Source organism: Apostichopus japonicus, chromosome 2, assembly GCF_037975245.1.
Source record: "Apostichopus japonicus isolate 1M-3 chromosome 2, ASM3797524v1, whole genome shotgun sequence".
Taxonomy (NCBI): Eukaryota; Metazoa; Echinodermata; class Holothuroidea; order Aspidochirotida; family Stichopodidae; genus Apostichopus; species Apostichopus japonicus.
The window spans coordinates 13772133-13796174 of NC_092562.1; the positions used below are offsets into that span (position 1 = coordinate 13772133).

At 37.9% G+C, this 24042-nt stretch overlaps 3 protein-coding genes across 3 annotated transcripts; all 3 read left to right on the plus strand.

Annotated features, from left to right (window-relative positions):
• The first annotated feature begins 1349 nt into the window (after window positions 1–1349).
• Window positions 1350–3826, plus strand: LOC139978909 (uncharacterized). Its single transcript, XM_071989477.1, has one exon. It carries the CDS (start codon window positions 1407–1409, stop codon window positions 3600–3602), a length of 2196 nt encoding a protein of 731 aa, XP_071845578.1. The 5' UTR covers window positions 1350–1406; the 3' UTR covers window positions 3603–3826.
• Window positions 3827–8586: 4760 nt separating this feature from the next.
• LOC139978922 (uncharacterized) lies at window positions 8587–13606 on the plus strand. Its single transcript, XM_071989502.1, has 2 exons — window positions 8587–8804; window positions 10321–13606. Exon 2 carries the CDS (start codon window positions 11086–11088, stop codon window positions 12571–12573), a length of 1488 nt encoding a protein of 495 aa, XP_071845603.1. The 5' UTR covers window positions 8587–8804; window positions 10321–11085; the 3' UTR covers window positions 12574–13606.
• A 3493-nt stretch (window positions 13607–17099) lies between these two features.
• On the plus strand, window positions 17100–23872 carry LOC139978928 (uncharacterized). The gene is made up of 2 exons (XM_071989514.1): window positions 17100–17403; window positions 19552–23872. The coding sequence occupies exon 2, from the start codon at window positions 19609–19611 to the stop codon at window positions 21115–21117; it is 1509 nt and encodes a 502-aa protein (XP_071845615.1). The 5' UTR covers window positions 17100–17403; window positions 19552–19608; the 3' UTR covers window positions 21118–23872.
• Window positions 23873–24042: the final 170 nt, after the last annotated feature.

A 24042-nucleotide genomic window follows, 5' to 3' on the forward strand; every position in this document is an offset into this window, starting at 1 on the left:
CAACTTTGACTTTATCCTTATACTCTAGTAAATACATCATGCACACATGCAGTTGTACCATTGAATACACAGACATCTTGTACAACTATGGAACTTGTACAATCATCGTATATACAAGTAAGAGGATTGATAATACAATAATATAAGTACGGAAATACCTACATTAATCAGCTGAAATATATCACCCACCGCCGCCGCCCACCCCCCCCCTTTCCTTTCCCCGGCCTCCCGGACTGCACAGACATTTCCTTGCCTTGAGTTGATCTACATGAGCCCACCCGCTTAGCAATTACAACATGTGTACATTGTTATACATGGGAGGTGATAAACGCTTCATGAATGGGGGGGGGGGGGGGGCGGGGAGCAGTCACTTGCATAATGATTTCATTGGCGGGTGAGGGGTTTCATAAAAGAGGGAAGTGGTCCTTGGGTCTTTGCATGTATGTCCCATGTTAGGGTGGTGGGGGGGGGACTTACACTTCAAATGCCGGGGTACATCCTGAGGCATATTTTAGATTATAAATCAGGTCGATATCATAATTAGCTGTATAAACCATACGTCTATATAAAACAAAAGTCACTAATAAAACTTGTTTTTGTTTATTTTAAATATAGATGTATTGTACAGCTTTGAACGTTCATAGGGTATATCTATTGCCCAAATATTAGCACAACCAAAGTCTATATCCACAGACGTACATTGCGTGACTAACTAGTTTATGAATACGAAACGTACCATACTGACGAAGGAACCAACAGCGGGTTTACATGTGTTTAATTTCTCCAACATCTGGGAAAATTACATTGGTGATTTGCCACTTTCTGACACTGTATATCCATTCACTCATATATAATAGATTATATATCCAGTTATACGTTGAGGAAAAACGGCATCAGCTGATCAGAAGATTATAAAGAAGGTTGGTGTTTTTAGAGATCACGAGGACGTAAATAGTGAATAACTTGAGCCAAAGCACGGATGCATGTGGAACGTCAAACTCTAGGGGTACTGGTTCCGAAAGCTCGATATTACTGCAAACTGTTTGAAATCGGTTGGACAGATATTGACTCAAACTACTTCAACGCAACATCCTGAAGTCCAAATTGTTCGTGAACGACGTTGGTATGCTAGTGTCGCTCAAGTCGTGCATTAACAACCTTCTCCAAAAGTTCGGAGCTGAAGGACGAGTTAAACACTGGCCAGAAATGTTTTAGCAATTCTACATGTGTTCAGACCATTTTGAACGGGTTATGCATGTATGTTCGTATTTCCACTCATATTTTATGGAATACAGGGATAAATAATAATTCGTTAAACCCTTCCTTTCTTTTCCTGCACTCTTTCACAGATTGTGACGTAACTGAGTACAGTTTTATCGAGTGAGAGTTAACCAACCTTCATCAACATGGCTACCTGGAACCCTTTCATAGAAGACCTGACAGAAAACTTCTTCAAGTGTTCTGTTTGTTTGGATCAATTTAATGAGCCGAAACTGTTACCATGTCTTCATCGATACTGTAACGATTGCTTGAGGAAAGTTGTTCAAGCCAGCCATGATGGGACAATTGAATGTCCACTTTGTAAACAGCGATGTTGTATACCAAAGGGTGGATTGGACGGCTTTAAGACTGATTTTCATATGAAGAGTGTGCTCGAGTTCATAGAATTGCGTAAATCATTCGAAAAGAAAGATTTGAAGCAGTGTGTGAGCTGTTCAAAGGATGTAGTATGTTCCGCTTACTGTTTTAAATGTAGAGATTTTTTATGCGACGAATGTTACAAGGTTCATATCAGTAATAGAATGTTTACTGATCACCAACCAAGCACTCTAAAATTGGATAATATGGCAGCTAAGAACCTAACCATGGAGGAAATAGCTGCAATGACGGAAGATCCCAGGTGCCATTTTCATATCAAAGAACCAGCCAAATTGTGCTGTGGTACATGCCAAAATGAACCGGTTTGTTTAGTTTGCACTCACAGTAAGCACAAAGGTCACGATCTTATAGATGTGACTGACCTAGCCCAGAAAGCAAGGACATTACTGAATCAGAACCTGGCTGAATTAAGCAAGCACAAGACTAAACTATACGCTTTACCCGAGAAGGTTCAAATGGCGTTAGTAAAATTGAATGAAAATGTTGCAAAAAAGACAAAGTTGTTGACAATTCAATACGAGGAACAGGCAAAGAAAATAAAGGATAAACTTGCCGAATGTAACGTTGAACGTGAAAAAGGAGCTGCTGACATAGAAAATAGAAGAGGATGTGAAAAAAGTGAAATGACAGTTAAACATGAAGAGGAAATGAACCGATTGATCATGAAACATCAAGAAAATATGAAAAGCACCGATGAAAAATATGACCAGGAATTGGAAGAATTTAAGGACAATTGTAAGGAAACGGAGGGTGAATTCTTTCAAAAACTCGGGGAGTTAGATAGTAATTTCAAGACCTTGACAACAGCTAAAGATCTTCTTACAAGTCAAAACAAAAACGAATGTGAAGAAATACTAAATAAATGTAAGCAACTTATTAAACGGTTCGAAAACTTATCAGCAACGTCTTCTTCCATTCTTGCATGTAATGACGATTGGACGGACGCACAGTGTGTCCCCGACATAAGAGCAGCCAGTGAACCTATGCTCGAAGAAATGAAACAAGAATATCCAGAGTTAGAATCTTTATCTGATTTTGTCATTAGTGATATAACAAAAGTTATATATGATAACGTTGTCATTACAGAAAGCGCAGAGTCCGTTGTTGATATTGCGGGAATCAAAGCTAAAGGTTACAGGATCGATGATATGACAAGTAGTAGCGATGGTAATATCGTTATGACTGGTATGGTATCAACAGAGGAATCACACATCACTGTTACTAACATGAAAGGAGAAATATTAAATCAGAAGGTTTTAAAAAGAAATAAGACCTTTCGGATTTGGGCATATCGTTACTGTTGTAATTTGCCCGGGTGCAATGTCATTACAGTTTGCATACCAGATGAAATCGGTATTTATAATATTTCTGACTCTTCTTACCAAAAGACGAACATCAGTGATATGGTTAAGACGTGGCCAGATGGTAGGCATGTGTGTTCTGTTACCACGAATCTCGCCAAGAATGAAATCATTGTTGGTACTAACAGCAGAGAAGTGTATGTATTTGATTATCAGCTGAATTACAGTCACACCATAGTACTACCTGATGTAATCAGGGTATCATCTGGTATCACTGTCCACGACGGTAGTCTTCTGATCTGTGACTATGAGGGTAGGTCCTTATATGCAGTTACCAATGTGACATCAGGGAGTAAGGTGCTGTATAAGTTCACCAAACCAAATCTAAGTGGAGCTAACCTTAAACCTGTTAGTGTGTGCATAGGCTTGGGAGGGTTCATCTACATCTTATGGCATGATGATAGTAGGCAGAACACTGTGCTAACACAATACAGTCGAGATGGTAGGCACCTACTAACAACAATGCCAGTTGATGACGACGCACGGTGCATTACCACATCCGTAGTAGATGGTGAGGAGAAGCTCTTGATAGCTACCTTTACGTCGGGGAAGATGTATATACACGGACTAGTACCTGCATAGCGCTTTATAGAAATTACATATTGAAACAAAGTGGTTTCGCGAGTTACGACATGGGCGCAGATCAGTCTTGGATAATGGTGGGAACGCGTGTCTGTTAACTCTGATACTATCTAAGCGGAGCGCGACCATAGGTTCGTGCGTAGCGAAGGAGATTTTTTTGGCAAATATAACTCCCAGATCGCTGGAAATAACACTTCCCAGACCCAAATGATGCTCCCAAACCTCTTTAAATTTTAGATCTCATGGCTTAGAAATTTAGTTTGGGTGTCTGCAGAAAAAAAATCAGGGGACAAATAATCCAAGTAGACTTTTGTATATACGATGGGTTTGGGGTCCTCTCACAGAAAACAATTCTAGACTACCGCAAATGCGTTTTCCGTCCAATATTTAACAACTGTGGATAAGTATAATAAAATGAGAACTGTTGCATGTCATTTGCCCAATGCTTGATCAAACTGCGCCAAAGTTCCATACAGGTGAGTTTGAAATGCAGCGTTTGGTCAAGAAAAATTGGTAGGGACACGGTATATAATGTCCCCACCACTGAAAAAGTTGGTGGGGACGCGACCCGCTGTCCCCACCAGGATCTGCGCCCATGAGTTGGGATACACAGATTCGGTTGTTATCGTTGTATTTTGTTTGACTGGAGTTTTACACACATAGGAAAATATTACAATCCTAATTTCTAAGAGTTATTGTTAGCTGCATATATAATTGGCAAATAACTAGTTCCATAAGGACTTTATCTCCGTATCTTAATATATCCATTACAAAGACTGTCTTCCTATATATATGGATTAAGTTACGTTAATATATCAGTATGTTCATTCGTTTTAAATAAATACTTTTACTACAGCCTAACACATTTTCTAGACATTTTCTTTGCCATTGTCGAGTGGAGATTGTTGTAAGGCTGTTGTCAGGTCAAATAATAAATATAAATATAACACGCGAATCGTAAGTAGACTATAATGCTACTGATTTGTTTGATATCCAAAAAACAAGTTTATCTGACGGATTGTTACGAGTTAGAAATTTTGAAGTAAACTTGCAAACTCCCCGAAATATCTGGGTGCCAGTGGCGTGTGCAAGTCAATGATCGGGGGAATATGCTTCAGTTGGGAGGGGGATGGATGTGTTCAATCACGGGGAAATGGTTCAGTTTAAAAAATATATTACATTCAGCCGGAAAAGAATTAGACCTTGTGAATTTGTTCTTGTGGAATAAACATGACTGCTTCAGCTTAAGAAGCTCAGAGATATGTGATTCATTACTGCAGATAAAAAAATATATTTACTCAATGAATCAGGTATTGTTCGTGATATCAATAATTTGAAGCTCAGTTTGTCTAGCCACTGCAAGTGACGTCAGCTCTCCCGGAGTTGGCTTCATAGCAGTTGCTGGAAATAAGAACCCTCACAAAATTCCTGGTAATATGCGAAATAGTCTTATCCATACTGGCTCGCCGGTTCAGCAAACTTTTAAGGTCCACGACTCGTGCCGTATCCATTATGATGTGGGCCACGTACGACCAACAGACTCCAACCCCTCAGAATCGATAATCAGAATGCATAAAAGCATATATAGCTTATTGAAGTTCAGCCTTGATATTATAAAAACATATGTCAATCGATCTCCGTCGGCAAGCTCCGAAAAACTGTAGAAAAATGTTTCGAAATTTTAGATCTATCTTGCGACCCACGGCAATTTTTTAGTTTGAGGACCTTCGGTTTGTGTTAATCATTACGCCTGGGATGAACTTATTTGCTTCAAGCACAAAGCAGCCAGATGTGCAGTGAATCAATAAACTCATACTCGATTCTGTACTGTAGTATATATATATATATATATATATATATATATATATATATATATATATGTTACGTTGGAATGCGAGAGGTCTCGATAATTAATTTTTTAACGAGACACAAGCCTGGGTTCGTTTCCGTAAGGAACACAGACAAATTGACAAGTCTAGAGATTTTAAATGAGAACGTAAACTATATTGAACAATGGATTTCGAACCAACAACAACAAGTGGTAATTACAAATATATAGAAAATTACTCACAAACTTAACAATATAGGATACACTTTAAAACACGCTGGTCTCTTCCAACGGCGATATCCCTCAGCGGCCACGACCTTGATGACGACGATTCTCGGTCCGTTGTACCGCGAAATTCACTGGTCCTCGACGAAGTTTCTCGCGATCCCAGAAACAGCAGTCACCTTCTTTCCGGCGATGCTCCAAAATAGAAGACGGACTTCCAGCCACAATCGAGTGAAGCACAAGTCGAACTTCTCGCCGACTAAATATTACCAGAGTCAGTCCAAAATCAGCTTTATAGCCACCAACTCCTGGCGTAACGAACTTCCTCAACGGAGACAGAAATTCTTCACCTTCTCCGAAATAAAGACTGGAAAACTGTACTTTCACAGCAAAGTCCTCTTCAAACTTCTGAATGGAAGTGTAGAATCAATCTTGGTATCGATATCTCAATCCTTCAGAAAATACTGGTAGTTGAGCACTGACGATATATAGTAGAATGGTATAATAAGTGTCGTCGCTTGTATTCGTTCAGAAACTGAGAAACTCTCCGATCTGGGCGGGCTTTTATATACGATTCGCCATGTCAAGAATCCTCCAGATCTTTCTCGATACACCTGACCCAGTTTCTCTATTCTTGGAAGTCCTTTGCATATCTAGCGAACGTTCCAGAGAATCCACGAAGATTGCACAGCTTACACGCGATTTCACGTAAAGCGACGTTAACCCGAGACCAGCGTGTCATCATAAGGAATATACCAGAACAATCGTGTATTATAACATTCTGACACGGTAACCCGACCTAATTTCTCAAATACTGATTTATCACGTAGGCAATTTTAAATACTTTCTATCATATAACATTAGGTTCCTCACTAGCAGTAACTAGCGTTAGGCTACAATGGGCCCTCGTAACATATATATATATATATATATATATATATATATATATACATATATATATATATATTAAACGCCATGAAGCTCGAGTACACAAGTCATATCTATGCACTTCATGATGTGAAGCAACCAACCATAGTCTTTATTCTTGGCTGAAGAAATATGAGCTGCTGATGCAAGATTCGATCGATACAAGCTGCGTAAATAACTTCCTGATAGAGGGAATGTTTTTAGTTTTGCAAAAGTGAGTGTGAAAGGTACGTATGCTTTTAGACAAGCACCTGAGCAAATAAACATACACACCCATACATACACATGTTTGTATTACATTCAGACCGAGGACCCCATTGTATTTTCCATTGTTCAAATCCACGTACCCTAACCTTTACAATACCAATACCATAGAATTCTTCCGAGGACGTGGTGATTCTTTAGAAATCACAACCGAGGACCTGAAATTCTTTTGTTCATGTCCTCGGTTAGATAGCAAAACAAACACACAGTCACGCATATATATATATATATATATATATATATATATATATATATATATATATATATATATATATATATATATATATATATATTCATCTAATTAAACATACATTTATTTAAATGTATGCTATGCTAATGTTGATTGAGTATAAACATCACGAGGTATTTACTGGTTTAATTGAACACTCTATATACGAGCCAGATATAACGTCATGCAAGGTTTAAATCAAACTCATTTGTAAAACAATTGGTCTTGAAAACACTTGTTGGTATTCACATGAAATAAGTTGGGTAGGATTATACCCCCCCCCGGCCCCTCCCCTCCGTCATCTTTCACATTCCTGCGGGTAGGAAGGCCAAGCCAATTTAGTTACACACAAAGCACATATAAAAACAATTTAGGGAAATATATGTTATCAATGAGATGGGTCTGTTGTTGTGGACTGGATGTAGGCAGTGCAAAACAAATGGGTAAATTGAGACAGTTTGGCCACTTTAGGCCTACGATTTTTTTTACTACTGAGTAAAGAGGTTTGTTTACAAGTGACGAAAACAAGTACTTTAGGCTCTCATAGCAAAACAAATCTACACAGTCATTATTCGGAAAATTGATGGTTCCATGAATGCACACAAGTTTTGAGTTTTCGGTAAAATTTGCAAAGATGACAGTTTAATCAACACAAATATTTAAATTTGTATAGGGCAGTTCTATTCTGTATGGAAACATTATATCTTCTGCTGTATTGTCATGAGGTGATATTAAACCTCTTTAAATTCCTATAAAACTCCTCCAAGGTCTTTAACCAATTTGCACTTTTATCCTTCACGTTTACCCCTTGTTAAATTCCCACGATTCCCGAATAAATAAATGCATTTGAAATTGATCGGTCCATTTTCAGACGTCTAGTTTAGGAGCACCAAAATGATAGGCTCAGGAAAGGTGCCAAAAAGCAGCAGGAGCATCATCTTTTTGATATGTTATCAATCGGGATCTAGTTGTTGTGGCTTACATGTTAAAGAGTATGAATGGAAATATATCTGGTGTAAAAATTGGGTCAATTGAGGAAACATTAGACCACTTTAGGCCTCCCAGGAGCAGTGTGCGAAAATTGTATTCTTTACTGAGTAAAGAGGTTTGTTCACAAGTGAAGAAAACTACAGGCTCTCATAGCCAAAAATATGCACTGTCATGATACGGCAAATTGATGGTGCCATGAATGGCAACTTGTCAGTTATCCTGTAATGGGTAGCGTTTGGCTAGTGAGAACTTCTATCCAAACTATAGCCATATTTGGGCAATAGATATACCCTTTGAACGTTGAAAGGTATTCCATAAGTCTATATTAAAAATAAGCAAACACAAGTTTTTTTATTGACTTACACACTAAATCATGAAAGTAACGTGGTCTATAACTTCATGTTTTAGTGTGTAAGTCAATAAAAAACTTATTTTTGTTTATTTTTAATATAGATGTACGGTACACCTTTGAACGTTCATAGGGTATATCTATTGCCCAAATATTAGCACAACCAAAGTCTATATCCACAGACGAACACTGCGTGACATGTGTTTAATTTCTCGAACATCTGGGAAAATTCATTAGTAATTTGCCACTTTCTGACACTATATATCTATTCACTCATTTAATAGACTATATATCCAGTTATACGTTGAGGAAAAACGGCATCAGCTGATCAGAAGATTATAAAGAAGGTTGGCGGTTTTAGAGATCACGAGGAAAAGAACATCATAATTGGTAAGATTAGTTGTTGAATCAGCCGTTCTATATATTATCTATATAGAGCTGCTGAGGTAGACTGCCCAAGTATCAAAGTCATATTGCTCAAAATCATGTTAGGCCTTTGATGTCATGTAGTTATGATAGGGGAGAGGTTTTAATAAATAGAAATCATATAGGGCCATTTAGATTGGACATTTTGCACAGTTTTCATCCTTTAAATGACATGACTTATGCGAAGAATGATGGATTAGTTTTGATCTTATAGTTGCTCACATTAGTTGCATTAATTCGATTACTCGTGTAACGTCGAACATGCAGAGGACTATACACAGTTACGCAACGAGGATAGCACTATGGGTTGGTTTATTTCTGATGCATGTATGTGTATATAATTCGACACTACTTGCTAAAGATAGTTACGTTTTATTGTATAGTTGATTGTTACTCTGAAAACTCTGTGTATATAGCAAAAAGAAAACGTATGCATTTCTTTTATTCAATAATCTACTGATTGATTTGTTGTCATTCATATTTACCTTCCTTATCAAAGGCGAAAGGAATGATCTTTGCGATGATGATGGTGAGTATGTGTGTGGCAACTTGGCTTTCAAAACGATAACTCAATAACTGTATGGTGGGTGAACTTTAATTAGGTACGTGGATGCACCTCTTCAGTAGAAAAGTCCTAATGTTTTCTGTGGAGGTCAAGAACATTTGGGTCAATGGGGTGAAAGTCTTAAAACCATTGAAACACAATAACCTTCAAAAGCACTCGGATGAACTGCATTCTTTGCATGTGGGTGTAAGCAAGTAGAACAGTCTTATTTGCGATTACCAGAGGTCACATTTTGACTGTCTGATACGGATTTAATCGCAACTCCTTCTGCCCTCAACAATACATCGGGAAAAAAATGTCAGATTATGATTACTTCAATCTTGTCACCAATACAGTTTAAGTGTATTGCTTGTCATCTACTATTTGATAGCAACAAAGCAATATTCAATATTCTCCAAAACACATCTACTAGACTAAGTAGAGATATTAATTAACAGGCTTCAATGAAGGTATATTTGTGTGTCATCCGTATCAGTAGAAATGGTAATTCAAGTTGTGACTATGTACGATTGTGTACATAGTGAATAACTTGAGCCAAAGCACGGATCCATGTGGAACGCCAAACTCTAGGGATACTGGTTCCGAAAGCTCCATATTACTGCAAACTGTTTGAAATCGGTTGGGCAGATATTGACTCAAACTACTTCAACGCAACATCCTGAAGTCCAAACTGTTCGTGAAGGACGTTGGTATGCTAATGTCGCTCAAGTCGTGCATTAACAACCTTCTCCAAAAGTTTGGAGCTGAAGGACGAGTTAAACACTGGCCAGAAATGTTTTAGCACTTCTACATGTGTTCAGACCATTTTGAACGGGTTATGCATGTTTGTTCGTATTTCCACTCATATTTTATGGAATACAGGGATAAATAATAATTCGTTAAACCCCTCCTTTCTTTTCCTGCACTCTTTCCCAGATTGTGACGTAACTGAGTACAGTTTTTTTCAAGTGAGGGTTAACGATCATTATCAACATGGCAACCTGGAACCCTTTCATAGAAGACCTGACAGAAAACTTCTTCAAGTGTTCTGTTTGTTTGGATCAATTTAATGAGCCGAAACTGTTACCATGTCTTCATCGATACTGTAACGATTGCTTGAGGAAAGTTGTTCAAGCCAGCCATGATGGGACAATTGAATGTCCACTTTGTAAACAGCGATGTTGTATACCAAAGGATGGATTGGACGGCTTTAAGACTGATTTTCATATGAAGAGTGTGCTCGAGTTCATAGAATTGCGTAAATCATTCGAAAAGAAAGATTTCAAGCAGTGTGTGAGCTGTTCAAAGGATGTAGTATGTTCCGCTTACTGTTTTAAATGTAGAGATTTTCTATGCGACGAATGTTACAAGGTTCATATCAGTAATAAAATGTTTACTGATCACCAACCAAGCACTCTGAAATTGGAAAATATGGCAGCTAAGAACCTAACAATGGAGGAAATAGCTGCAATGACGGAAGATCCCAGGTGCCATTTTCATATCAAAGAACCAGCCAAATTGTGCTGTGGTACATGCCAAAATTAACCGGTTTGCTTAGTTTGCACTCACGGTAAGCACAAAGGTCACGACCTCATAGATGTGAATGACCTAGCCCAGAAAGAAAGGACATTATTGAATCGGAACCTTGCTGAACTAAGCAAGCACAAGACTAAACTATACGCGTTACCCGAGAAAGTTCAAATGGCGCTAGTAAAATTGAATGAAAATGTTACAAAAAAGACAAAGTTGTTGACAAGTCAACACGAGAAACAGGCAAAGACAATAAAGGAAAAACTTGCCGAATGTAACGATGAACGTGAAAAAGGAGCTGCAGACATAGAAAATAGAAGAGGATGTGAAAAACGTGAAATAACTGTTAAACATGAAGAGGAAATGAACCGCTTGATCATGAAACATGAAGAAAATATGAAAAGTACCGATGTAAAATATGACCAGGAATTGGAAGAATTTAAGGACAATAGTAAGGAAACGGAGGGTGAATTCTTTCAAAAACTCGGGGAGTTAGATAGTAATTTCAAGACCTTGACAACAGCCAAATATCTTCTTACAAGTCAAAACAAAAACGAATGTGAAGAAATACTAAATAAATGTAAGCAACTTATTAAACGGTTCGAAAACTTATCAGCAACGTCTTCTTCCATTCTTGCATGTAATGACGATTGGACGGACGCACAGTGTTTCCCCGACATAAGAGCAGCCAGTGAAACTTTGATCGAAGAAATGAAACAAGAATATCCAGAGTTGGAATCTTTATCTGATTTTGTCATCAGTGATATAACAAAAGTTATATATGATAACGTTGTCATTACAGAAAGTGCAGAGTCTGTTGTTGATGTTGCGGGAATCAAAGCTAAAGGCTACGCGATCACCGGTATGACAAGTAGTAGCGATGGTAATATCGTTATGACTGGTTTTGTATCAGAAGAGGTATCACACATCACTGTCACTAACATGAAAGGAGAAATATTAAATCAGAATGTTTTAAATAGAAATAAGAGATTTCGGATTCAGGCATTTCGTTACTGTTGTAATTTGCCGGGGTTCAATGTCATTACAGTTTGCATACCGGATGAAATCGGTATTTATAATATTTCTGACTCTAATTCTTACCAAAAGAAGAACATCAGTGGTATGGTTAAGACGTGGCCAGATGGTAGATTTGTGTGCTCTGTTACCACGAATCTCGCCAAGAATGAAATCATTGTTGGTACTAACAGCAGAGAAGTGTATGTATTTGATTATCAGCTGAATTACAGTCACATCATAGTACTACCTGATGAAATCAAGGGAATATATGGTATCACTGTCCACGACGGTAATCTTCTGATCTGTGACTATTGGGGTGGGACCTCATATGCAGTTACCATGGTGGCATCAGGGAGTAAGGTGGTGTATAAGTTCACCAAACCAAATCTAAGTGGAGCTGCCTTAAGACCTGTCAGTGTGTGCATAGGCATGGGAGGGTTCATCTTTATCTTATGGCGTGATGATAGTAGGCAGAACCCTGTGCTAACACAATACAGTCGAGATGGTCGGCAATTACTAACATCAATGCCAGTTGATAACGACGCATGGTACATTACCACATCCGTAGTAGATGGTGAGGAGAAGCTCGTGATAGCCACCTTGTCTGGGAAGATGTATATATACGGACTAGTACCTGCATAGCGCTTTATAGAAATTACATATTGAAACAAAGTGGTCTCGCGAGTTACGACATAGGCGCAGATCAGTCTTGAATAATGGTGGGGTCGTGTGTCCGTTCTCTGATACTATCTAAGTGGAGCGCGACCATGGGTTCGCGCGTATAGGGTAGAAATTTTTGGGGGGCAAATATACCTCCCAGATCGCTGGAAATAACACTTCCCAGACCCAAATGATGCTCCCAAACCTCTTTAAATATTAGATCTCATGGCTTAGAAATTTAGTTTGGGGAAAAACATTGGCGTCTGCAGAAAAAAAAATCAGGGGACAAATAATCCAAGTAGACTGTTGTATATGCGATGGGGTTGGGTCCTCTCACAGAAAACAATTATAGACTACCGCAAATGCGATTTCCATCCAATATTTAACAACTGTGGATAAGTATAATAAAATGAGAACTGCTGTATGTCATTTGCACAATGCTTGATTAAACTGCGCCAAAGTTCCATACAGGTGAATTTAAAATGCAGCGTTTGGTCTAGAAAAATTGGTAGGGACACGGTATATAATGTCCCCACCACTGAAAAAGTTGGTGGGGACGCGTCCCGCTGTCCCCACCAGGATCTGCGCCCATGAGTTGGGATACACAGATTCGGTTGTTATCGTTGTATTTTGTTTGGCTGGAGTTTTACACACATAGGAAAATATTACAATCCTAATTTCTAAGAGTTATTGTTATCTGCATTTATAATTGGCAAATAACTAGTTCCTAATGAGTGTATCTCCATATCTTAATATATCCATTACAAAAACTGTCTTCCTACATATAGGGATTAAGTTACGTTAATATATCAGTATGTTCATTCGTTTTAAATAAATACTTTTACTACAGCCTAACACATTTTCTAGACATTTTCTTTGCCATTGTCGAGTGGAGATTGTTGTAAGGCTGTTGTCAGGTCAAATAATAAATATAAATATATCACGCGAATCGTAAGTAGACTATAATGCTACTGATTTGTTTGATATCCAAAAAAACAAGTTTATCTGACGGATTGTTACGAGTTAGAAATTTTGAAGTAAACTTGCAAACTTCCCGAAATATCTGGGTGCCAGTGGCGAATGCAAGTCAATCGGGGGAATATGATTCAGTGGGGGAGGGGGATGGATGTGTTCAATCACGGGGAAATTTTTCAGTCGGTGGATTTTAAATAATATATTACATTCAGCCGGAAAAGAATTAGACCTTGTGAATTTGTTCTTGTGGAATAAACATGACTGCTTCAGATTAAGAAGATAGATATGTCTTTCATTACTGCAGATAATTAAAATATATTTACTCAATGAATCAGGTATTGTTCGTGATATCAATAATTTGAAGCTCAGTTCGTCTAGCCACTGCAAGTGACGTCAGCTCTCCCGGAGTTGGCTTCATAGCAGTTGCTGGAAATAAGAACCCTCACAAAATTCCTGGTAATTATATGCAAAATAGTCTTATCCAGACTGTCTCGCCGGTTCAGCAAACTTTTTAGGTCGACGACTCGTGCCGTATCAGGACTGAGCCACGTACGACCAACAGACTCCAAACCCTCAGAATCGATACTCAGAATGCATAAAAGCATATATAGCTTATTGAAGTTCAGCCTTGATATTTTAAAAACAAATGTCAATCGATTTCCGTCGGCAAGCTCCGAAAACTGTAGAAAAATGCTTTGAAAGTTAAGATAGATCTTGCGACCCACGGCAATTTTTTAGTTTGCGGACCTTCGGTTTGTGTTAATCATTACGCCTGGGATGAACAATGTTATTAGGTTGATATGTTATTTGCTTCAAGCACAAAGCAGCCAGATGTATAGTGAATCAATATACCCATACTCGATTCTGTACTGTAGTATATATATATATATATATATATAAATCACATCATTTCACATACAACATCTAACTAAACATACATTTATTTATTTATACATACGCACTTTTCACACTTTCACAAACACACACAGATAGGTTGTAAGGACCTCCCACTGATGAACAGGCACGATACCTTTCGAAAATTGAGAACCGAGTCTTCCTGTGGCCGCTCATGCAGTAACTATAAGCTTCATCTGATGTGTTGTCCCTCTGTTAATTTTGTTCAATTTGGTAATTGGCTTGATTTGATGTTTATTCCATCTCCCACAACTCAAATCTTCAATGCAGCCAATTTATTTACATCTAACTTAATTGAGTGTTCTCGATAGGTGAACGTGGTTTCACGTGGGTTATAACATCTGTTAATGTTTGTGAAAGCTGAATGGTTGCCTATGCTTATATCTCTTGGTGGCGGTGATGGCCGAAATTAAGGTAGGTAAGTACATGCCACGGTGAATACAACAACTATTTGAAATGGTTGTCAAATAGTCAGGGTCTCGTGATTATTTCAGAAATTCTGTTTCTGCTTTCAAGATCTTAAGGTGTGTGTCATTCTTATTCCTAAACCTGTTGTTGATTGAATCTTCTGATTCTTTAACTGGACTGGAATCCATCATTCATTGTACGTGTCAGTAAATTCCATATTTAATTCACTGTATATAGGCTACATAAGTACTCTTTATCTCCAGTTCTATTGTAAGGGTAATATTGTTTTTTGCTAAACCTTTGGTCATTTCCGCCTATACATGCTTCCTGAAGAGCACTTTTTTATCAAGACATTCAATATGAGTCTAGGTTTTTTTACTGTTTTTACTTTTTTTATTTTTTCATAAGGTTACTTTTTTTTCTTGGGGTGTGTCTGTGTATGGAAAGTCTATGCTACAGTTATAGGCTACTTAAGTTTGGGCTATCTAAGTTAATCTAGGGATTTTTGTTTCTAGTAAGGGTATCTTCAATCATTATATGTATTTATCACCATTAAGCCAATAGGAATGAGTTGGTAAGTATAATCACGTACAAAACCAATTCTCGCACGATGCATAGAAAAACGAATCGAAAGCATTACTAAGGATTAATAGATTAAGAACAACATCCAGCCTCAAAATTTCTACCAAACGACCGTTATTTTGGCTCAATCTCTACCACGACACACGGTCACCAATCACCATCACATAGTTACGGCCACCATGATAGCCTCACCGCCTCCATGTTCAAACACGCATATAGCTCCTCCCTGTAATTCTATTAACGTTGATTGAGTATAAACTTTACAGAGTATATACTGGCTTAATTGAACACTCTATATACGAGCTTGAGATAAAGTCATGCAAGGTTTGAATCAAAATCATTTTGTAAAAATAATTGGTCTTAAAAACACTTGATCGGTATTCTCATGAAATCAGTTGGGTAGGATTATACTCCTCCTCCCTCCCGCCCTGGCCCTACCTCTCCGTCATCTCACTCATTCCTTCGGGTAGGAAAGCCAAGCCAGTTTAGTTACACACAAAGCACATATAAACACAGTTTAGGGAAGTATATGTTATCAATGGGATGGGTTTGTTTTTGTGGATTGGATGTTGGAGAGCATGAATGGAAGTACACGTGGTGCAAAACAAATGGGTAAATTGAGACAGTTTGGCCACATTAGGCCTCCGGGAGCAGCGTACGAATTTGTTTTACTACTGAGTAAAGAGGTTTGTTTACAAGTGACGAAAACAAGTACTTTAGGCTATCTACACTGTCATTATTCTGAAAATTGATGGTTTCATGAATGCACATAATTTTTAATTTTTCGGTAAAATTTGCAAAGAAGACAGTTTAATCAACACAAATATTTAAATTTGTATAGGGCAGTTCTATTCTGTATGGAAACATTATATCTTCTGCTGTATTGTCATGAGGTGATATTATTCCTCTTTAAGTTCCTTTAAAACTCCTCCAAGGTCTTTAACCAATTTGCACTTTTATCCTTCACGTTTACCCCTTGTTAAATTCCCACGATTCCCGAATAAAGAACAACATTAGAAATTGATCGGTCAATTTTCATACGTCTAGTTTAGGAGCACCAAAATGATAGGCTCAGGAAAGGTGCCAAAAAGCAGCAGGAGCCTCATCTTTTTGATATGTTATCAATCAGGATCTAGTTGTTGTGGCTTACATGTTAAAGAGTATGAATCGAAATATATCTGGTGTAAAAATTGGGTCAATTTAGGCAACTTTAGACTACTTTAGGCCTGCAGGAGCAGTGTGTGAACATTTTATTATTTACTGAGTAAAGAGGTTTGTTCACAAGTGAAGAAAACTACAGGCTCTCATTGCAAAAAATATGCACAATACGGCAAATTGATGGTGCCATTAATTGGCAACTTGTCAGTTATCCTGTAATGGGTAGCGTTTGGCTAGTGAGAACTTCTATCCAAACTATAGCCATATTTGGGCAATAGATATACCCTTTGAACGTTCAAAGGTATTCCATACGTCTATATTAAAACTAAGCAAACACAAATTTCTTATTGACTGACACACTAAATCATGAAAGTAACGTGGTCTATAACTTCATGTGGTAGTGTGTAAGTCAATTATAAAACTTGCTTTTGTTTATTTTAAATATAGATGTATGGTACACCTTTTGAACGTTCATATGGTATATCTATTGCCCAAATATTAGCACAACCAAAGTCTATATCCACAGACGTACATTGCGTGACAAACGTACCATAGAACGAAGGAACCAACAGCGGGTTTACATGTGCTTAATTTCTCCAACATCTGGGGAAATTACATTAGTGATTTGCCACTTTCTGTCACTATATATCTATTCACACATACAATAGACTATATATGCAGTTATACGTTGAGGAAAAACGGCATCAGCTGATCAGAAGATTATAAAGAAGGTTGGTGTTTTTAGAGATCACGAGGAAAAGAACATCATAATTGGTAAGATTAGTTGTTGAATCAGCCGTTCTATATATTATCTATATAGAGCTGCTGAGGTAGACTGCCCCAGTATCAAAGTCATATTGCTCAAAATCATGTTAGGCCTCATGGTGTCACGTAGTTATGATAGGGGAGAGGTTTTAATAAATAGAAATCATGTAGGGCCATTTAGATTGGACATTTTGCACAGTTGTCATCCTTTAAATGACATTACCGTAATTATGCGAAGAATGATGGATTAGTTTTTTATCTTATTGCTCACATTAGTTGCATTAATTGGATTACTCATGTAACATCGAACATGCAGAGGACTATACACAGTTACGCAACGAGGATAGCACAATGAGTTGGTTTATTTCTGATGCATGTATGTATATATAATAAGACACTACTAGTTAAGATAGTTACGTTTTATTGTATAGTTACTTGTTACTCTGAAAACTCAGTGTATATAGCAACAAGAAAACGTATGCATTTCTATAATCTACTGCAAGGTCGGCGGAACCGGGGGCACAGGGGGCACGTGCCCCCCCCCCACTTTTCCTCAGGTTAAAAATGTGCCCTTTTTCTACATAAAAATTGAGGTGCCTCAAGTTAGCAAGAGGCCAGGGAACCAGAATGAACACTTGGGAAGGGCCGTTTCCGGCCATCTGAGGGTGTTTGTAAATCCAAACATTTTCTTGTACGCTCAGCGCCAACCGATGGTGGCGCTCCGCTCAGATAGTCGTGCATACAACCTTGCAAAACCTGGCTACGCCCCTGACTTTTAATGAATTTCTGTGGGTCAAACTCAAAGCTATTTCGAATGGAAAAGTTTGTTAAGATATTATCAAGACAAAAATAATTCGGAAGATTCCTACATTAGTAACTATCATGATTTCACCTCATTTTGTCTCAAACGAAAACTTGTTCCTTGTTTCCCAATTTGCACATTGGATACTGCAGTTCTAGTATGCATATTTTCCTTGAGGGGTGGGGGGTGTTCATGGAGTGATGTGTATACGCAAATAAGATAATACAATAAGAATTATAAAGGGTACTATACATAGGGCTGTATCATTCCAATAGAATTTCTGCAAAGTGCCCTTTGTTGTCTGTGCCCCCCCCCCCCAGATTAAAAGCCCTTGATCTACTGATTGATTTGTTGTCATTCATATTTACATTCCTTATCTAAGGCGAAAGGAATGATCTTTGCGATGATGATGGTGTGGATGTGTGTAGCAATTTGGCTTGCAAAACGATAGTTCAATAACTGTATGGTGGGTGAACTTTAATTAGGTACGTGGATGCACCTCTTGAGTAGAAGAGTCCTATTGTTTTCTGTGGAGTTCAAGAACATTTGGGGTCAAAGGGGTGAAAGTCTTAAAACCATTGAAACACAATAACCTTCAAAAGCGCTAGGATGAACTGCATTCTTAGCATGTGGGTGTAACTATATAAGCAAGTAGTACAGTCTTATTTGCAATTACCAGAGGTCACATTTTGACTGTCTGATGCCGATTTAATCGCAACTCCTCAACAATACATCGGGAAAATTTTTCAGAGTATGATTACATCAATCTTGTCACCAGTACAGTTTACGTGTATTGCTTGTCATCTACTATTTGATAGCAACAAAGCAATATTCAATATTCTCCAAAACACATCTACTAGTATAGAGATATTAACTAACAGGTTTCAATGAAGGTATATTTGTGTGTCATCCGTATTAGTAGAAATGGTAATTCAAGTTGTGACTATGTACGATTGTGTACATAGTGAATAACTTGAGCCAAAGCACGGATCCATGTGGCACGCCAAACTCTAGGGGTACTGGTTCCGAAAGCTCGATATTACTGCAAACTGTTTGAAATCGGTTGGACAGATATTGACTCAGACTACTTCAACGCAACATCCTGAAGTCCAAACTGTTCGTGAAGGACATTGGTATGCTAGTGTCGCTCAAGTCGTGCATGAACAACCTTCTCCAAAAGTTCGGAGCTGAAGGACGAGTTAAACACTGGCCAGAAATGTTTTAGCACTTCTGTGTTCAGACCATTTTGAACGGGTTATGCATGTATGTTCGTATTTCCACTCATATTTTATGGAATACAGGGATAAATAATAATTCGTTAAACCCTTCCTTTCTTTTCCTGCACTCTTTCACAGATTGTGACGTAACTGAGTACAGTTTTTTTCAAGTGAGGGTTAACGATCATTATCAACATGGCAACCTTGAACCCTTTCATAGAAGACCTGACAGAAAACTTCTTCAAGTGTTCTGTTTGTTTGGATCAATTTAATGAGCCGAAACTGTTACCATGTCTTCATCGATACTGTAACGATTGCTTGAGGAAAGTTGTTCAAACCAGCCATGATGGGACAATTGAATGTCCACTTTGTAAACAGCGATGTTGTATACCAAAGGATGGATTGGACGGCTTTAAGACTGATTTTCATATGAAGAGTGTGCTCGAGTTCATAGAATTGCGTAAATCATTCGAAAAGAAAGATTTGAAGCAGTGTGTGAGCTGTTCAAATGATGTGGTATGTTCCGCTTACTGTTTTAAATGTAGAGATTTTCTATGCGACGATTGTTACAAGGTTCATATCAGTAATAAAATGTTTACTGATCACCAACCAAGCACTCTGAAATTGGAAAATATGGCAGCTAAGAAACTTACAATGGAGGAAATAGCTGCAATGACGGAAGATCCCAGGTGCCATTTTCATATCAAAGAACAAGCCAAATTGTGCTGTGGTACATGCCAAAATGAACCGGTGTGTTTAGTCTGCACTCACGGTCAGCACAAAGGTCATGATCTCATAGATGTGACTCATCTAGCCAAGAAGGAAAGGACATTGCTGAATCGGAACCTCGCTGAACTAAGCAAGCACAAGACTAAACTATACGCGTTACCCGAGAAGGTTCAAATGACGCTAGTAAAATTGAATGAAAATGTTACAAAAAAGACAAAGTTGTTGACAATTCAATACGAGGAACAGGCAAAGAAAATAAAGGAAAAACTTGCCGAATGTAACGATGAACGTGAAAAAGGAGCTGCTGACATAGAAAATAGAAGAGGATGTGAAAAACGTGAAATGACAGTTAAACATGAAGAGGAAATGAGCCGATTGATCATGAAACATCAAGAAAATATGAAAAGTACCGATGTAAAATATGACCAGGAATTGGAAGAATTTAAGGACAATTGCAAGGAAACGGAGGGTGAATTCTTTAAAAAACTCGGGGAGTTAGATAGTAATTTCAAGACCTTGACAACAGCTAAAGATCTTCTTACAAGTCAAAACAAAAACGAATGTGAAGAAATACTAAATAAATGTAAGCAACTTATTAAACGGTTCGAAAACTTATCAGCAATGTCTTCTTCCATTCTTGCATGTAATGACGATTGGACGGACGCACAGTGTGTCCCCGACATAAGAGCAGCCAGTGAACCTATGCTCGAAGAAATGAAACAAGAATATCCAGAGTTAGAATCTTTATCTGATTTTGTCATCAGTGATATAACAAAAGTTATATATGATAACGTTGTCATTACAGAAAGCGCAGAGTCTGTTGTTGATATTGCAGGAATCAAAGATAAATTGTATTTGATCAACGGTATGACAAGTAGTAGCGATGGTAATATCGTTATGACTGGTAATGTATCAGAAGAGGAATCACACATCACTGTCACAAACAGGAATATTAAATCAGGTTTTCTTAAATAGAAATAAGAGATTTGAGATTCTGGCATTTCGTTACTGTTGTAATTTGCCGGGGTTCAATGTCATTACAGTTTGCAAACCTGATGAAATCGGTATTTATAATATTTCTGACTCTTCTTACCAAAAGAAGAACATCAGTGATATGGTTAAGACGTGGCCAGATGGTAGGCATGTGTGTTCTGTTACCACGAATCTCGCCAAGAATGAAATCATTGTTGGTACTAACAGCAGAGAAGTGTATGTATTTGATTACCAGCTGAATTACAGTCACATCATATTACTACCTGATGTAATCATGGGATCATATGATATCACTGTCCACGACGGTAGTCTTCTGATCTGTGACTATTGGGGTAGGACCTCATATGCAGTTACCATGGTGGCATCAGGGAGTAAGGTGGTGTATAAATTCACCAAACCAAATCTAAGTGAAGCTGACATAAAACCTGTCAGTTTGTGCATAGGCATGGGAGGGTTCATCTACATCTTATGGCATGATGATAGTAGGCAGAACACTGTGCTAACACAATACAGTCGAGATGGCAGGCACTTACTAACAACAATGCCAGTTGATGACGACGCACGGTGCATTACCACATCCGTAGAAGATGGTGAGGAGAAACTCTTGATAGCCACCTTTATGTCGGGGAAGGTGTATATATACGGACTAGTACCTGTATAGCGCTTTATAGAAATTACATATTGAAACAAAGTGGTTTCGCGAGTTACGACATGGGCGCAGATCAGTCTTGGATAATGGCGGGGACGCGTGTCTGTTCTCTGATACTATCTAAGCGGAGCGCGACCATGGGTTCGTGCGTATAGGGTAGAAGTTTTTGGGGCAAATATACCTCCCAGATCGCTGGAAATAACACTTCCCCCCAGACCCAAGTGATGCTCCCAAACCTCTTTAAATTTTAGATCTCATGGCTTAGAAAGTTAGTTTGGGGAAATATATGGGCGTCTGCAGAAAAAAAAATCAGGGGACAAATAATCCAAGTAGACTGTTGTATATGCGATGTGTTTGGGCTCCTCTTACAGAAAACAATAGACTGCCGCAAATGCGATTTCCGTCCAATATTTAACAACTATGGATAAATATAATAAAATGAGAAGTGCTGCATGTCATTTGCGCAATGCTTGATCAAACTGCGCCAAAGTTCCATACAGGTGAATTTAAAATGCAGCGTTTGGTCTAGAAAAACTGGTAGGGACACGGTATATAATGTCCCCACCACTGAAAAAGTTGGTGGGGACGCGTCCCGCTGTCCCCACTGCGCCCATGAGTTAGGATACACAGATTCGGTTGTTATCGTTGTATTTGTTTGACTGGAGTTTTACACACATAGGAAAATATTACAATCCTAATTTCTAAGAGTTATTTTTAGCTGCATTTATAATTGGCAAATAACTAGTTCCTAAGGAGTTTATCTCTGTATCTTAATATATCCATTACAAAGACTGTCTTCCTATATAGGGGTTAATTTATGTTAATATAAGTATGTTCATTCGTTATGAATAAATACTTTTACTACAGCCTCACACATTTTCTAGACAAGGTTGGCGTAATTATTCCTTGGGTATAAGCAATATTTGCTTCGTGATACAATTTGATATATATCATTCCATATAATTTCTGGATTTAAACTCTTTCTTTATAATGTTCCCCTATTTAAAATAAGCTCTTATGACATATGATATACGTATAAGTGCTCTTTTTTCTTGTATCTTCTTAATAATATCTGCACCCAACGAAGATGGACGTACAATATATATACATGCATTTCCGAAGGGAGGTCTTTTTTTACGTATAGCTGTAAACACAATACCGCGAGAACGAAATGCTTATAGGCTACTTCGTTTCTTAATACTGTATATTGCGCATAGTTTAGTACTATATTGCGAATATGGTGGTCAAAGATAATTGGAAACAGTTCTATAGCAGAGACCGAGTCTTTGGGATCCAATTCCAAGTCCGTCTTTCTCAAATACCAAGTAACCAGTTTACAAACTTCTAAGTTTAAAGTTAAGACAGAAAATGTAACCTATGTTTATAGACGTTGGATCACATCAAAGATTATTGGGACCCATAGATATCCGTCCTTTTGACTTTCAGAATAGCCGTGTGATGGATCCGGTTCTTTGGCGGCCTTCCTTGAAGGCTATCGGCCGGGACATATGGCAATGATATTGAAGTGAGCCTTACATTAGTTTGCACTGAATTAATAGAATATGATCATATAAAGGGTCAGATAGCGTAATAAAATCGTAAATACAACGTTATTTTTTTGGTCTAAATATAACGTAAATATAACGTCCCCAGCAGTCTACACAATTTCGCAACTACAACGTAACTTTGTAACGTCAATACAACGTAAACGGTACGTAAATATAACGTTATAAAAACGTAATTTTGTTAGATGGGTAAACACAGAGACACACTCGGATATACTACTTCACAACTGCACAACCGACGTTTTAAAATACAACAAAAACACACATCACATGACATATACATATACAGACAAAAGCAATACAAAACATAAACACAGACAAACGGAATGTGTGAGACAACATAGAACGTTATAAGACACAGATAAACATATAACAAGACAGACCTATAGACACAATTTATGCTGACACAAACATACATACGCAATAAATCCATGCAAACATACACTGACACACATAATCAGTGCAGACAGAACAAAAATATAAAAAATACAGAGAAATAAACACACGTTTAAATCATCGGAAACTCATAAAAATACTCACACAATTCATCAGGATACACACACACACACACAGCCTGACACCCTCACGCACACACGCACACATAAACCCATACGGTACTAATATAGTACAATTGCAACTACGTGTAAGGCTTCATTTGAACTGAGTAAACAGGTTGATGTTTCTAGGCTATAT